Below are 15,479 nucleotides of genomic sequence, written 5' to 3'. Positions count from 1 at the left end.
TCTCTCCTAAAGCAGATACTGTAGAGTCTATTTTGTGCTGCACTTTCAGTTTTGTGAAGACTGGTGTGAAAGAGCAAAGATTAAGAAAATTGATTTACCATTTCAGTTTAAAATCAGATCAGTTGGCAGTACACAAATAAACGTAAAATAAAAACCCAGGGAAAACTGTATAGCAACTTAGTTGTGCATGGAGATTCGATTAACAAAACAAAAAAATTAATCCTCCAGGTTGGAAAAAGCCCACCTTTGAGTTTTGGAGCAACCAAATCCATGCAATTACTCTTTATTACACACATCTCAGGACTGCAGGGGACAGAACAGTCTTTTGAATTCTTGAACCTGTGTCTGACCTAGACGAATCATTTAACTTCAATTATCCCTTGCAAGGGTGGACTTTGGTATTTCATGGGGAACCTGTGGGTTGCTTAGTGTGAGTTTTGTTCAGTGAGGGGCTGCCATGTGTAGATTCAACATGTGGATGCCACCAGTATTTATAAACTCTGCTCAGCTGCCATCCCAGCTCACAGAAGGTCCTCAGTACCTGCTGATGGGCACCTGCAGCCCTGTCTCTCCTGATGTGGAAGCCTGAGCTCAGCATGAGGAGCCAGGAGCTCAGAAGCCTGGGAGCTCTTGCAGGGAGGTGAGTCCTTGTCTCCATTGCTGTTGCAGCTGGGGAGGAGCCCCCTTGACCTTGCTGGAGGGGGAGGCACAAGTCCAGATGTGCACTTTGCTCTGTTTGGCTTAGCATCAGCAAGACCAAATGAGACTTGATCTCTTGAATCACTACATCATACAAATCCTTAAGTAAATGTTTGGAGTTCTGTCTTGAAAGGGCTTAATTTTTCCTTTGCTTTATGATGATTATTTGGGTCTTTTCCAGAATCTCAATTCTAGAGGAAAAAAGCTCACCCTTCGTCTGATTTTTGGCTTATTTTCACATTTAAGTTTTCTTGTGCAATCACTGGTCTTTAGGCTTAAGTGGCCCTTTTTCTGCAGCTGTTATTTACCATCCAGATATATTTGTGAAGAACAGACTTTGTTTTGGTAGGGTTATCGTACTAGACTCTCTAAGTCTTCTCCAATGGGAAATGCAGGATCTCTCATATAACATCTTAGTGTTTTGCTGCCCCTCCTGCAGCTGGAATATCTGCAATCAGCACTGTTCAGAAGTCTTGATGGGACCTCAGGCTCAGGCTGCTGTATTTGCCTTCCTCCCTTGGAAGTGTCTGCACTGCTGCTGCTTATCATCTTGTTTGCCTTTATGTGGATACATCAGACTGTCTCTTTGTTATATTAGTTTCTGCATGGCACAGGAGAAGGGGTTTTATCCCAGAGCACTGATGGCTGATTTTTTTGTCTTTAAGAGTAAGTGGCTTGTCCTGGCCTATTTATAGTAGGAGTAACTCTGCATATTAAGTCCTGTATTAGCACTGGACCGTTTCACACCTGGCAGATGTAACACCATTGCTGTGAGAGCTTGTCTAAATAAATGACCTGCCAGGGGACAGAGAAATGTGAAACTTACCTCTATTAGCTTATATTTCCATGTTTGAAATAGCTGTAGACGTCCTCTCATAAACTCAGGGGAAACCGTTAAGGTGCAGTTTGTCTCATATAAGGGCAGACATTTAAAACAGGCTGGATGATGTGAGCTGCACTTCTCAGATTGCCGTTTAGAAGTTTGTTCCTCTTTTCTCTGTGCTCTCTTAAACAAGCCTGGATTGCTGGTTTGGTTTTAGATGTCTAAGGCTGAGTGAGCTGCACCCCACTTAAGTGACTTACCCCAGTATCACACAGGGACAGTCCAGCTGAGACTGGTGGCCACTTCTTCTTCTCTTTTACTTAAATAACAGCATGTTGAGACATTCTCAAACACCAGTGCTGCTGCAGCATTAGACAATGCCATTAGTGGAGAACACAGAGAGAAACGCATTCCCCAGACCTGCAAGAAGTATCTCAGTGGTGCCATAGGAAGTTGAGACACCCAGAGAACTGATGTGTAATTCCTGTTTTTCTGACTTATTTTTCCTGGCAGAGAATTGTTTCAGCAGTTCTTAAACTGGATATTTGGAATAGTTTTTAATCAATTAGGAGAGCAATTTGCAGATTCATATTTACTGTGGGTGGTTTTTTCTCAAAAATCTAAGTTTATCACCATGTGAGCAGTGTAGGTCTGTTGTATTGAGGTACTATATGTGTGTATTTGGGCTTTTGTTCTGTTTTAACACTTGAGGGGAAAATGCTAGCGGATATGACCTGAGCCACGCTGATAATGTGCGCACATCTAAGTGATCCACAAAAGCTAGAAGGAATAAGTGTAATGTGTGCTGCAGCACAGGCAGATGTGGTGGGAATAGGAAAAGGGACCTGAGAGAGTGGGGAAGGAGTGCACCCTTAAAAATTCTTTGTGTGCATTCTTCAGCTTGTTTGGGTTTTTTTGCTCCAGCTTCAGCCTCCTGTTTCTGTGTGGGAGGAGAAAGATGTGAATGAGTGCAGGAGGAGCGAAACCTGCAGTGCAGATGTATGGTAACCTCAGGGCATGCACAGGGGGGAAAACTGTAGGATGTAGGGAGCTGTGGTGGTGACTCCAAACTCAGCTGTGTGCTCAGGATCTGTATGTCTGAGATGCTGTCTGTGCTCAGCATTTGTCTGACAAATCCTGGCATCAGGACTTTGAAGTTCTGCAAATGTGTCTCACATGCCTGATGTTGGTTGGGCTGAAAGAAGAAAGCACCAGAGATAATAACGATAGGCAGGCTACCCATAAAATGTAATTTATTTATTTTTTTTTTTTAAGTCATCCCATTAAAGCAAAACCTCAGACTGCTGGAGAGCATGTTATTCTACAATAAGCATCTGCCTCTGGGTCTGTAATTTGATTTATGAATTCTTGCAAGACATATTGCCTGTAACACAGGCATTCAGTCCCTTTGAGGTTATGTTTGTACATCCTGGTACAAATTCATTTTCTGTCTAATGTGACCAATTTCCTTGGAGTTAAAGCAAGCTGCTGTTTGACCGCTAACCATTGTTGTATGTGAACCTTTTGTTTAGGAGTGCATCAGTGAGCTAGCGAATTTTACTTCAGTCGCTGAAAAGGGGTGATTGAACTGGTGCACATGTTTCCAGCCGCAGTTGGAAATGATGTCTTCTGTACCCTTGTAATGATTGCCCCTCAGTAATCTACAAGCCCCTGTCACAGTATTTCTTTCTTGGATGTATGTATTTTCTAATTTTAGTGATAATTAAATCAAGGTGGTAATTGCTCTGCATCTGCTTAGTCAGCTGAGGCTGCTGCTGCGTGAAGTGCTTTAACTGCAAATAGATTGAAGAGTTTGGCTGCAAGGAGAAGTGTGCTTGACAGCCTCATATTTCTGGAAGCAAAGGTCTTTGGACAGTGACTTACTGCTCACCACCTCACCCACTGCCTGGATTGTGTGCACGGAATGCTTCATACACATTCCTTTGCAGGGTTTTCTCTTGGTCTCTTACATCCCCTTTCGCCTCATTTAAATTCTTTCCACCAGGAGCAGTTTTCAAGATATTGTTAAGAATGGGCTGTTTCTACAGAGGGACCTGAAGGTGCTGCTTAGTATGCAATTGTCAGGTGTGGAGCAAAGATCTTTTTAAAGATAACATGGGCTGAATGTGTTGCGATCCCTAGCCTTGTCTTCCCCTAGGAAAAGGGCCAGTGTAATGCCTGAATAGTAATGGAAGTATTTAGCTGTTGAAACAGAACTCATGCAGGTCTGCTTTTTAAAAAACAAAACCAACTAACCAGCAAACACCTCCCCAGAAAACCCCACACTTTCAAATAATATTGTCTGAAAAAAATTAAAAAGGAAGCAGGATTTTTTAGGAGTTTATTTTCCTTTTCCCTGGCTGTACTTGATGTTGTTAAGGCAGACCCTTCAGAAACATCAGGTGTTAAAAATCTGCTTCCCCCCAGCTTTACTAGAGGGCTGCACAACCTGTGTTCCATTCCCAGCACAGTGCCGTGCACTAATACACCATTCCACCTTCTTTTTGATGGCAGCAGCAGCATAAGCACTGTTTCAGTGTCAGACAGTTGCATTTGGAAGAGCATGGTGCTCACTGCAGGCACCGTGGAGGCATCAGTGAAATGCTGCTGCTGCAAGAAGCTTGTCTCTACTGGTTCCGTCCTCCCACCAAAACCAGAGTTGGGCAGGAGCCTGGGGAACCTTCCCTGCTTCACAAAATGGTACCAGATGCAGGGCTCCTGCTGAGCTCAGACCTGTGTTTGTGCTCCCCAGCTCCTGCTTAAGCCGTTAAAGCACCAGCTTAAGCACAGTAGTGTGAATCTGCATGGTTTTGATTCAACCAAGGTGCTGAATATCTGCTCAGCGTGGTGGTCCATGACATGACACTTGGTTTTATGAGAATGGATAGCAACCTCCTTCCCATAAGCACCCTGGCCTTTCTCCATGACCCATCTTTTTCATAATTTCCAGGGAGTGATTGACATTAACAAGTTCTTTAGATAAATACCCTATCCAGAGCACTTTCCCCCATGTTTGTCTCTGGTAGCTTATACCTCCTCCCGTCATTGTTTACAAATTCTTGTCACTGAATTTGGCCATCTCTTGTTTGAATACTTTCACCTTAGTGTCTGAAACTTTCTGGTCTCCTTTTTGATCTGACAGCAGTTTAAGGTATCCCCCCCATTCTCAAAAACTTGAAATCCAGAGGTCAAAGCCACAGCAGCTCTCCTTTCCTCTCCTCACTGCCTATCTCAGATGAAATCTGATAGACGTGCAAGCGGTCCAGGGTGTTCCTTATTCATGTTTTCAGGAAAGTGCAGCTTTCTTCCTGCCATGGTTGCAAGCAGGGTGGGCAGATGCAGACTGAAGCAGAAGGAAGGCAGGTGGACACCTTGGACCAGAAAAGGAGTGAAACACATAGGTCCCCATGAAGGGATGCAGTCTTGAAGGATTTTATTGTACTGGCTAGTGCAGATGGAAACCAGGTCCGCCACCAAATTTATTAGAGCTACTCATTTATATGGGGGCTGCATGTTTTCATCCTGCAAGAGATATTCTTTAAGGTGTGGTGAACATTTTTGAAGGTGGGACTGAGTCCTCTCTTAAATCACTTACATTTTGAAGGCCCCTGTGTGCACCGTATTAATAAACAATAGCAGGTCTTGCTGCCAAAATACTATTTACTATGCACAGCTACTTTACAGTAGCCTAAACCCTCTGTCTCTTGCATGTGTGGCTTGGGTATCAATTGCTGCTTAACTATTTGCCTTCTAATGCCAAACTCCTGCACTGACTGCCCCATGTCCCCTCGTAATGCATTTGTTGTGATGCTGCTGGCTTTCACCAGGACCAGGATAACATGACCTGATGTAAGGGCAGAGCCAGGTTCCTCTGCCTTTGCTTGGTGCTGGGGCAGCACCAACAGAAGGCAAATGTTTGTTCCCCTTTAATGAAGAGACTTGAGGGTCCAGCATACAGCATTTCTTCTTTTGCGCAAACATCCGTTCCCACAGGCATCCAGCAGCGTCTGGCAGAGAAGATCAAAAGAACAGAAATGAAAAGATTTTCCCCCTTTGCAGGGGGAGCAGGCAGCGGGACATCTCCTGTGAGATTAGATGGCTGAATGGTTTGCAAAGAAACTCGTGTGCTTGGCCAGTGCTGTGTGTGGAGTGGCTGCACTTCAAGCCTGGGCTTTTGGCTGCTGGTGGAATAAGTGCAGTATTCAGGCACATGGTGTGAACTGTGGGGTTGTCATATGCAGGGACAGGAGTTGGACTTGATGAGCCTTGTGGGTCCCTTCCAACTCAGGTCATTCTGTATCTGTTTGCAGCACAGGCTTTGATGGGCAGAGCTCTTGCTGACGATCAAGCTGCTAAACAATTTAAGATCAGGGTTTCTGCAGCTTCCTTGTGGGATTTTTCCCACTTGGGCAATCTAGCCACTGGATTGAGGGAAGTGGTATGGTCCTAATTTTCATCTTTTTCTGTACAATAGAAGATCTGTGTAAATTGAAAAAGGTAACACGGTGCAAATGGGAGCTGGGCACAGTGTTTCTGAGGAGGGATGTTTGCTTGTGAGCTGCTGCCACTGAGCAGGCGATGAGGTCACTGTTTGGGGGCTTTTGTCCTCATGGTGGCTCTTCACCCTGTTGCTTCTGAGAAAGCATCAGTTTGAGTCCTCAGTTTAGTGGTGAGGTTCCTGTCCTGTTGCCTGCTCTGGAGGTCGGGTTTGGTTTAAAGAGATGAGTAACCAAGATCTTTGATGCTCAGGATTTTTGTGAGGGGGAAGTTGTCTCCCTCAGCATTGTCTGTGTATAGTGCTGACCTGCCACATGCTTAGGGCCTGTGGATCCTATTCTCTAGATCACTGTACAGGAACGCTGGTCTTGCTGGGTAGCAAGCCCAATACCTCTAGCTTTAAGGTCATTGTAGCATGATGCTAGCTGAACCCATTAAACCTGTCTGAAAATTAATTCAAGCTTGGGGACATGTGTTATTTTATGACCAGAAGATGATTAACGAGTGAGCTGCTGTCTCCAGCTGGTCCAGTGCCCAGAGTGAGCTAAGACAGGGAAGATGCTGAGAACTAATCCCACAGGGAAGAAAGATGTTTGTGATGAGAAGGCCACAGGTGAAACCCTGCAGCCTCCTGACCAAATGCAACCAGGGAGAAAGGATTTCAGGCCATGCTGATCTCCTAAGTCAGGTGGCAGTTGTTTGTCCAGAGATTTTGTCCTCTGCTAAAGTAGCATTGGAAAAAAAAAAAATTCCTGCCAGCTAAAAGGCCTCTTCTATGTCTGTCCACTGCAGTAAGTGACATGGCTTAAATTGGGCTGGACTGGAGGAGTGGGGGGTTTCCCTGTAATGAGTCTGCAGAGAGAAATTGCTTCCAGATGGAGAGAGTGTGTGGGGAAACATCTTGGCATCAAAGACCAAGGGGAGAAGTGGGGAACAAAAGTGCCAGGTGGCCCCCTTGCCTAGACTTTGCAGCTGTGGGAGGGAGTCACTTGGGGGTGCCCTTGCGGGTCCGTGCTGGGAGCCGTTCACCATGGGACAACATGCTCATAGTGCTGAGATTGATGCCTCCTGCCTGCACCGGGTGAGTTTTCCGGATGGGCATGCTTGTTTGTCTGGGACCATTACTGCTTCTGACAATCTGTTGCTGGACTGACAGTTGGCTGCCAGAGAAAGTTAAATAAGTTTCCTTAATATGAGTTTGAAACATTTTCTCCAGCTTAAGTGGTAAACATAAAATGATTTAATATCCTGCCCCTGCTGTGTAACGCTTTCATGGAAGCACTTCACCAAAACTGGGAGAAAAAAGACACTGTCACTCTCAAGGCTGTGGAGGATCAGCAGTGAGAGCAGAGGACTTAAGCTTGTCTGCACTCACTGTTGGTTTTCTGTTTCGTTGATGTGTGTATTGTATGAGTGACTTCAACTGCCCTTTATTGTATGAAAAGACCAAAGACCATGTAAGCACCGGACTGCACAAACCAGCTTTGTGGCCTTGATGCCTTAAGCAGATACTTGAGCAAGTGCCCAATCTGTCACTTTGGGAGCGAGTAATCTCAAATGACGTGTTTGTCCTAGAGTCATTTTGAAGTTGGCCATACGGACCATCACGTTGTGGGGTGTAAATGTGAGTAGGAAGGTGGGTAATTTGAAGAAGTGTTGCTGTTTGGAGCTGTACATCACTGACCAGTAGTGATTGACTTTTCTCCTGATTTCAGTATCTTGTGTTGCTCAGACTGTGCCCACAGCGGTCCCCATCTCCCTGCTGGATGGCTCAGAGAGTGCCAGGATGGTTTCTGCTCCCTCCCAACTGCAGGGAGCACAAGGGAAGAGGCAGTTGCAAGCTGCTGGGAGCACAATTTGCTATTAGGCTACGTGGCATCCTGTCTGCCATCAATTACAGACTCGGCTCGGAATAAAAGGGAATGAAAGGAACTTAACATCCAAGTTGTTGCCTGCTGGTGAGGAGGGGCTGGAGGCATTTTGAAATAAAAGAAAGTAAGGGAAGTATCCTGCTGAAAGACTGAAGATGGGAAAAGGGAAAAGCTACATTTAAAAAAAAACAACCAACCAACCAACCAAACAAACTAACAAAACCAAAACAAAACAACAAAAAAACCACAAACAACAACAACAAACACAACTAGAGTCCTAGAATCAAGAGCCTGTTTGTTACCTGCAAAGTCGTGTGTTATCAAAATAATCAAAATATAAATTAAACAGCTTTTTCTAGAGTTTTGTCTGCTGAAAATGGAGAAATGTGCTTAGGTAGAGACAGGAAAAATTGATGCACAAGCAAGTAGAGTTTGTCTTGCTGTACAACTGGTGTCAAGATGATAAGTCAGTATCATGGAGCTGAAGCAGAAGGTTATTTCTCACAGCCTCCAACCCCGAGTGCAGCACTGGGGTTCAGGAGGACGGGGTGGTTCTGAGCTCTGCTCCTCTGCCCAAAAGCCATAACCAGCTCTCCTGCTCCCAGCTTACACCACTGAATTGCTCCCACGGAAAGGGAGGGACCCTCCTCGCCTGACCTGTACCCCCTTGCTGGTTTGGCCGTTTCTGGCTGCCGCTTCCACATGCTGAGTTCCTGCTGGAAGTAATACAGCTAAATTGCTTCCTCCAGCTACTCGCTCTCGATTGACTTCTCTCCACAGGGAGCTTTAAATGGTGCCCACGGGGCAGCGCAAAGCCTGAAATCCCCGTTAACCCTGGTAGTTCAAAAACAATGAAGGCAAACACAGCTCAGATCTCTGCTTTAGGAAGTGATGCGGAGTTGTAACAAGGCATTACCCTGAAAAGAAGAAATGAGCCTTCATACAGTATGTGTTAACCTTCACTAGCTAAAACACATGCTTTTTCAGCTGTTTTATGTGCTTGGTTGTGCATGAGGAAAGGTGTTTGTGGGGTTTGTGTGTGTGTTTTTTCTTTTTTCCAAGTGTAACTGGCACGATACTGCAGTGCTTTTTCAAGGGAGATAAATTCTGAGAAAACATTACAAAATCCACATTTTTTACTTTTCTGTGATAAACTAGTTAGTTTGTGGAAGATAAAAGGATTTGTGCAAGATAAGAGGAACCAGCCCTAGTCTGGGAGTGCTTGAAACCAGCAGGCAATTGACTGCCATCCTTTACCTTCAGGCACTGTAGATATTTGCCCTTCAGGATTTACTCTCAGCAGCAGACTCCAGCTGCGCTCCCAAGCAAATCAGAGCTCTGAATTTATAGATTTGTCCACTAATCCTTTCACTGGCCCTTTGAATCAAGGCATCTGGAAGGTGGTAGTGCATTTCTTATCAGTAGTGCTCTGCTTATCGCAGAGGGTAAATATCCCCTGAGCGGTCTAATCGTCACAAAACTCACGTTTAGTGTTAGCTCAGATACTCTGACACCAAACTGTTCTGCTGGGTTTTTTTACCCTATCTGTGGCATAAAATGGAGACTCTGGGCTGAGCTGGCCCCATTGCCTGGAAAGCCATCACAACAGGTATCTTCCTCCCTCTGAGCCTCTGTGCAGTGTGAGGCACTACAGATAATAAAGAGCCTCTGGATTCTGTATATGGCACATTCCCCGCTAGTGTTGTGTATGTGTTTAAGCAGTTATTGCAGTAAGTCATTTTATCCTACCGAAACATTGGTTAGCAGCCACTTTTCGGACCAGTTTTGCAAACACAGCGCAGAGCGTGCAGAGTGCCTGCTGACCAGTTACTGTCACCAGAGAAAAACAAACCAAGTTGGATGATGACTGGAAATATTACCATGGGAAAAAGATGTCCTGCTGTTGCCATAAAGCAAAATCATGGGAAAACAAAAGAAATCCACTTAGAAACATTCCCTCCCTGACCCCCCCTCCCCCAATGTCTTGAATAATTTATCTCCTTTCAAATTTGCAGAAGTCTCCCAAAGATAAAAATCTGTGGTTTCTGAAGTCCGATAGCACAGCACTATGGCAATTGCCCCGATGCGGAATCAAAACTACCTACAAAATTGCATTACAGGTAGAGCTGCAAGTTGCTATCTGAAAAATAAGTAACCTATTTAAATGTATAAAGGGAAACAAGTGAGCTCAACCATGAAGTAGTTCCCAGCTGAAATGTCACGAGCAGCATCATTTACATTCAGCCTCCCCTTGAGCCCAAAGGAACGTTATGCTAAACTGTTTCACTGACCCTCGTATGGACAGACTGACAGGCTCTTTGTTGCGGAGTCAAGTTTGGAAATACCAGAGCTAAGGTTGTCTATGCAACCTTCCTCTCCCTGTGCAGATGTGCCACAATATGCGCTTTAATTCCATAATCCCTCAGTCATTCTCCACTGGTCCCCTGCCCTCCCAGTGCGGAGGAGGCACAATGCTGCCTTAATGAGCAGACAGGCAGCAGCTTGGCTTGTCATTGTTTTGTCTGTGACCATGGACCTTGTTCAAGTCCCACTCTCACAAGTCCTGCTCTGAAAACACAGTATGTTACAGCTTGTCCCACAAAAGTCTTGCAGCCCTTCACGGGCACAACTCTCGTACCCTTCAGCGGGAGTTTGGTGGTTAATACTCTCATTTTACAGATGGAGACAGAAATGGCAAGTGTTTAACACCTACCAATTTTTGCTGTCCCGTGCCCGTCCATAGTGCTGGAACAGAGCTGCTGAGGGCAGCTGATGTGGTTGTGAGCGCTCAGCACCTCAGCAGATATGACTGTAGTCCCTCCAGTCAGCCAGCCAGAGAACAAGGGAAGGTTGATGTGACCATCTTATTGGAAGCTAAGATATCACCAAGCCCTCTATGTCAGCTGCCTTGCACAGGGTCTTCAGATCTTGGTCCTACCCTCCTAACCAGTCCCCTTCTCATGCTTCACCCTGTTTGTCTCTAACACCTCTGTTTTCCCACTGGTAACAGTATTATCCTGCCCATGGTGTAGCTCCACATTGTAGTAAGACAGGTGGGAGTAGCCATACGCTGTGCTAGCCTTTACCCCATTGGGAACAAGAACAGCCCAGGGCCCATTGCTCCTTTTGTCACCCTTAATCTGAGTTATGCATTTGCAGTTGGGAAGCACCGAGCTCTTCACCTTCCATTGGTTTTGACCCTCTTTCAAAGGCCCTCTTAAAGCCAAGGAAGGAGAGCACTCTGTATTGCTGCTGGTGTGCTCTGGGTGTACCTCATTACTAAAATTTCGTCCTCTTTTACATCCGACCTTAACTCTTAAATCTCTGCCCACATTCCCTGTCATACTCCTTTTTTCCAGTATCTTTCACCCAAACCTCCAGTCTGAGGATAACATCCTCCTGGGATGGCGCAGCTTGGGGAAGCAGTTGGGTTGGCAATGCTTTTATATCGCCTGCCCAAATTTCTCTCCTGTACCTGTGCAGGTGCCTTTTCTGATACTGCTACAAGGATTAGCATAGGCTGCCAAGGCGGTCTGTGGTTGCGGGGTTTTTTTTGTTGTTTGTTTATTTTGAGTGTGTTTTGTTGCCGTTGTTTTTTGGGTTGGTTTTGTTGTTTTTTTTTTTTCACTATTCTTGACTCTAAATAAAGTCTTCAGTTTTCTCTTCAAATGCATCTTGAGCGTGAGCAGATGGGCAGAAGCTCAGGTGGAACTGGCACAAGCAAACCTTGCTCTCATGGGGGAAAGTTTCCCCTGTTCGGCTCTGGGAAACGTGAGCCCTTGAGCTCTGCAGCTTGTGAGCGCTGCTGCGGTCATCGGTTTATACCAGGTGTGAAACTTTGATGAAATGCCCTTTTTTTTGTTCAAGCATTTAAGTCCCCTCCTCCAAGAAAAATCAACCTGCAGTTGTGTTGGGCTGTGAGAAGTTGGTTTACTGAATATCTATAGACAAAGTTAAGTAATGGCCTAAAATTAAAACAGGGCTTTTGTTTCTTAGTTGTGTTTTCTTTTCCTTCAAGCAACTTCATGGTTACTTTCCTTTTATACCTTTCTCTTTGGAGGAGCTGCTCTTATGACCCTGCAGAGTCTTTGAATAATTCTCCTTTGAATTGGTCCTCCTCAGTCAGCATCCCTAGTGATTCCTGCAAAAGCTTCAGACAGCAGCTTGGCCGTGAGTAGCTGGTGACCTGAGCTGCTCACAGTGTTTATTTCACCTCAGCCTTTTCTTGCACTTGTATGGTGCAGGTAGCATCTGGCACACGAGGACTCTGTTATACTGTGGTGCTGCAAGTAATCACTGTTGGTGTGCTTTGTTCTGTTGCAGGATTTTGTGATGGAGAAATAAGGAACAGTAATGCCTGTCTTCTTTTTTTTAGTGATGTGTATTTCGTTTTTCCATAGCTTTGATGGCCCCACAAGATTTGTGAAGGAACAATAACATGCTTTGATTGTAGGATCGGCTGCATTGGGCACCTCAGGGTACAAAGCTTTTCAGTGCAGGAGTCGGAGGCAGGAGAAGGGCTGTGAACAGGCAAGCATTAAACTTCACCTGTTGTTCATATTAGCCCTAGGATGTTCTGAGATTTTTTAAATATTTTTTTAACACTAAAGGGACCTACATCAGAGCAACTATGTATGTTATAAAATGGACGAGCTTGGCCTCAGATGTTAATTACAATAATTGCAAAGCCTCTCATTTTCACATTTTTTGTTGCAGATTGATGTCCTTAAGGCAGACGTGGAGAGCGCTGAGTGGAAAATTTTGGAAAACCTGATCCTGGAGGATGTTGTTGAGCAGATAGGACAGCTGGTGTTTGAGGTGCACATCCACTGGCCTGGGTTTGAGGTCAGCGGCAATGACAGCACCGTGGTGCGGTACTGGTACAGTCTGCTCCGAGAGCTGGAGCTGAAGGACTTCAGGCTTTTCCATACCTACAAAGACTTATCAAAACCACAGATGTTTCTGAAAAAGGAAGCCTTCAATGCCAGTAGCTGTTACACACTGAGCTGGGTAAATACAAGATGGAAATCACAGAAAGGAATTTATGATGTGTGACGGCGCGCCATCTGGCCACGTAGCATTTTTGAAGAGGACTTTGGCGTCATTGGCTGAAGTTGCTAAATATGTACACAGTGACTGCTAACAAAATGGACCGCTTTTTATTTTTGTATGTTGTCAAAAGAACTGGCACTAGGGGAGAAGATACATGCTGCAAATTTGTATAGCAATGTATTTGCTGGTGCGTACGCTGTCTCAGGGGACAGAGGTTTCTGTAAAGGTTTGTTTGGGGCAGCTGACAGGCGTGGCTTTCCCAGGCTGCCCTGTGCCTGAGCGTGCTGGCACGGGGGGCATCTCTCTGGGCTGCTCAGAAAGCTCTGCTCACCCAGCCTTGCCAGCCCTCGGGCAGAACGGTGCTCACAAGCACGTGCCTTTCTCAGGAAGGTTCAAGTGTTACTTCTCTGTAAAGCAGTTGTCTTTGATTTGTACCTTCTTTACTTTGGCCTTGTTTCCTATGGAACGAATTTTAGGCAAGAGCAGTATGTTCTCCAACCTACTGGCAAATTTCAGCTCAATTTGGCAGAGGCAGAAATCACCACCAAACTAAGTTCCTACCTGTTCTGTTGAGCAGCTTCTGAGTGCTCTGACTTGGGCTCTATAAAGCACTCTGGCTGCGGGAAGCGAGTTCAGTGCTTCACACATGTGAGATGGTGGGACAGAGAGACTCAGCTGCAGGAAAAGCTGCCACCAGCGCTTGCCCTCCTCACCCTCTAGGGACTTTGGCCACAGAAGATGGCTTCCCTAGAGTTTATCTGCTCAAAGAATATCTTGTTTTAAATTACTCTTGCAATGGCTGTAGCAAATGGATTTTCATCTAGCGAGATACTTATTTAAAAGAGCTGAAAGTGAAATGAAAGTGAAACCTGCTCTTTTCTGTTCATTTGTTTCAAGTCTCAGGTGAATGTTTTGCTGTGTGCCTTCTCCATTGCTGCGTCGGGGTGCTGCGGCTGTGCTGGGGCACTGCGGGCTGGCATGTGGGATGTCTGTCCCCCTTGCCCAGGAGCCAGCCTTGGCTGTTCCCTGAGGAGCTAAGGAATGGTGAGAGCTAAACATATACATATATATATATAGCAAGTTGGGTTTTTCTTCTCTTTAAAAGAATTTTGACATTAAACTTTGCATTAAAATACAAGATGACACCGCTTCCATGTCTCTGATATACGGCCTTTATAACTGTATTTGGTTTCCAACTTATGCAGGGTGCAGTGTTCCTCTCCTTGGTGTGCCTCAGCCCAGCATTGTGCTCAAGTCTCTCTCTGTCCCCGTGTTGCTCCTTCTCTTGTAATCCTGGCATTTTCTTCTCTTTTCATGCCCTCCTTTCTTTTTTCACCCTCTCCACTGCCTCAGCTCCCACATCTGCTCCTTTCCAGAGCAGGGCCCTGCATTGGGCTCAACAAGCTCACAGGGTGTCAGCAAGCAGCCAGAGGGGAGGAAAAGAAAAAAATAAGTGTAGGAGCTCCTCCTTCCAGCCAAGCAAGTCAGCTTTCTCCCAGAGGAACTGCTTCGCCTCACCAGTGGATCGAGCCATTCCCCTCTCCATCCCCAGGCTTCGCCCCAAGCCAGGCATCTGCTTTCCTCCTCTCCCAGCTCTCTGAGGGCTCCCACTGCCCCAGGGCGGGCAGGGACCACTCTCCCCAGCAGTAACTGGTTCAGCTCTTCAGCTCAGCTCCCTTTCTGCCAGGAGAGGATAGCAGGTGGGTGACCCTGCTGGGGTGACAGCCTTCCTCCCACAGCCCCAGCTGTGGGGCTGCAGGGAGCCACCTGTCCTGGCCCCAGAGCCCACCTCCCACCCAGACTTGCAAAGCCCATCATGGGGCTTGAGACTGCTGCAGTGAATCCGACTTTGAGCATCCCTGTTGGCTGCACAGCCCGCCAACCCCAGGCTGCTGTGGAAGATGCAGGAAAAAAACCCCTGCCTGCTTTGCTGATGAAGGAGTAGGGTGGTGAGGGGCTGGTGGAAATAGAGGGGGTTTTCATCTCTACAGTGAAAGTCAGCTCTGTGCCCTTGTGTGTTCAGGTTTGTATCAGTCTTCCACATCACAGTTGAAATTTTAACTAAACGTCAACCCCTTTCTTTTATAACAAATGCATGCTGGTGTTCAATCTACCGCCTTTCAGTCACACTGACAGTGCCTTGTGTTGCATGGAGTCTCTGATTTACTGCCTCCCCGGTTCTATTTTCCTTTTAAAAACAAATCCATCTATTTCTTTAGTTACAGTAGGATTTTCTGAAGTGGAGTTTAATTCTCAAGGAACTTAATGTGAGCTTCTGCACATCAAATGCCTCATTTAGGAAAGAAGGAGAATGGTGCAGCTGGACCGGGACTGCTGACCAGGTGATGATCCCAGCTGTGCCTGTGTTGGAAAATTAAGCAGTGGTAGGCAGTGTGCACAGAAACATCTGTCGGGTTAATTAATGAGATCCCTGGCACAATTTTGGCTCAGGCCATCTGGGACTCTCCCAGACAATTCCTAAGCACAGCCAAGGAGTCAGCCCAAGCCAAGGACAGCTTGAATGCAGTCACCTTGTT

The 15,479-nt window shown here is 45.9% G+C and overlaps 1 protein-coding gene across 3 annotated transcripts in view; it reads left to right on the top strand.

Annotated features, from left to right (window-relative positions):
- METTL24 (methyltransferase like 24) overlaps positions 1-14,080 on the top strand; it is a 49,823-nt gene extending 35,743 nt beyond the window's left edge. For 2 of the 3 annotated variants that reach the window (XM_065056651.1, XM_065056652.1), the window contains exon 5: positions 12,607-14,080. In XM_065056651.1, the coding sequence (XP_064912723.1) occupies positions 12,607-12,945 (339 nt within the window). In that variant the 3' untranslated portion in view covers positions 12,946-14,080. Of the gene's footprint in view, positions 1-7,734; positions 8,114-12,606 lie in introns of those variants that run through there. The other variant, XM_065056650.1, reaches the window with a different exon arrangement.
- Positions 14,081-15,479: the final 1,399 nt, after the last annotated feature.

Source organism: Columba livia, chromosome 3 (assembly GCF_036013475.1).
Source record: "Columba livia isolate bColLiv1 breed racing homer chromosome 3, bColLiv1.pat.W.v2, whole genome shotgun sequence".
Taxonomy (NCBI): Eukaryota; Metazoa; Chordata; class Aves; order Columbiformes; family Columbidae; genus Columba; species Columba livia.
Note: the sequence above shows the minus strand (reverse complement) of the source record. Positions and strands in the feature narration are given on the sequence as shown.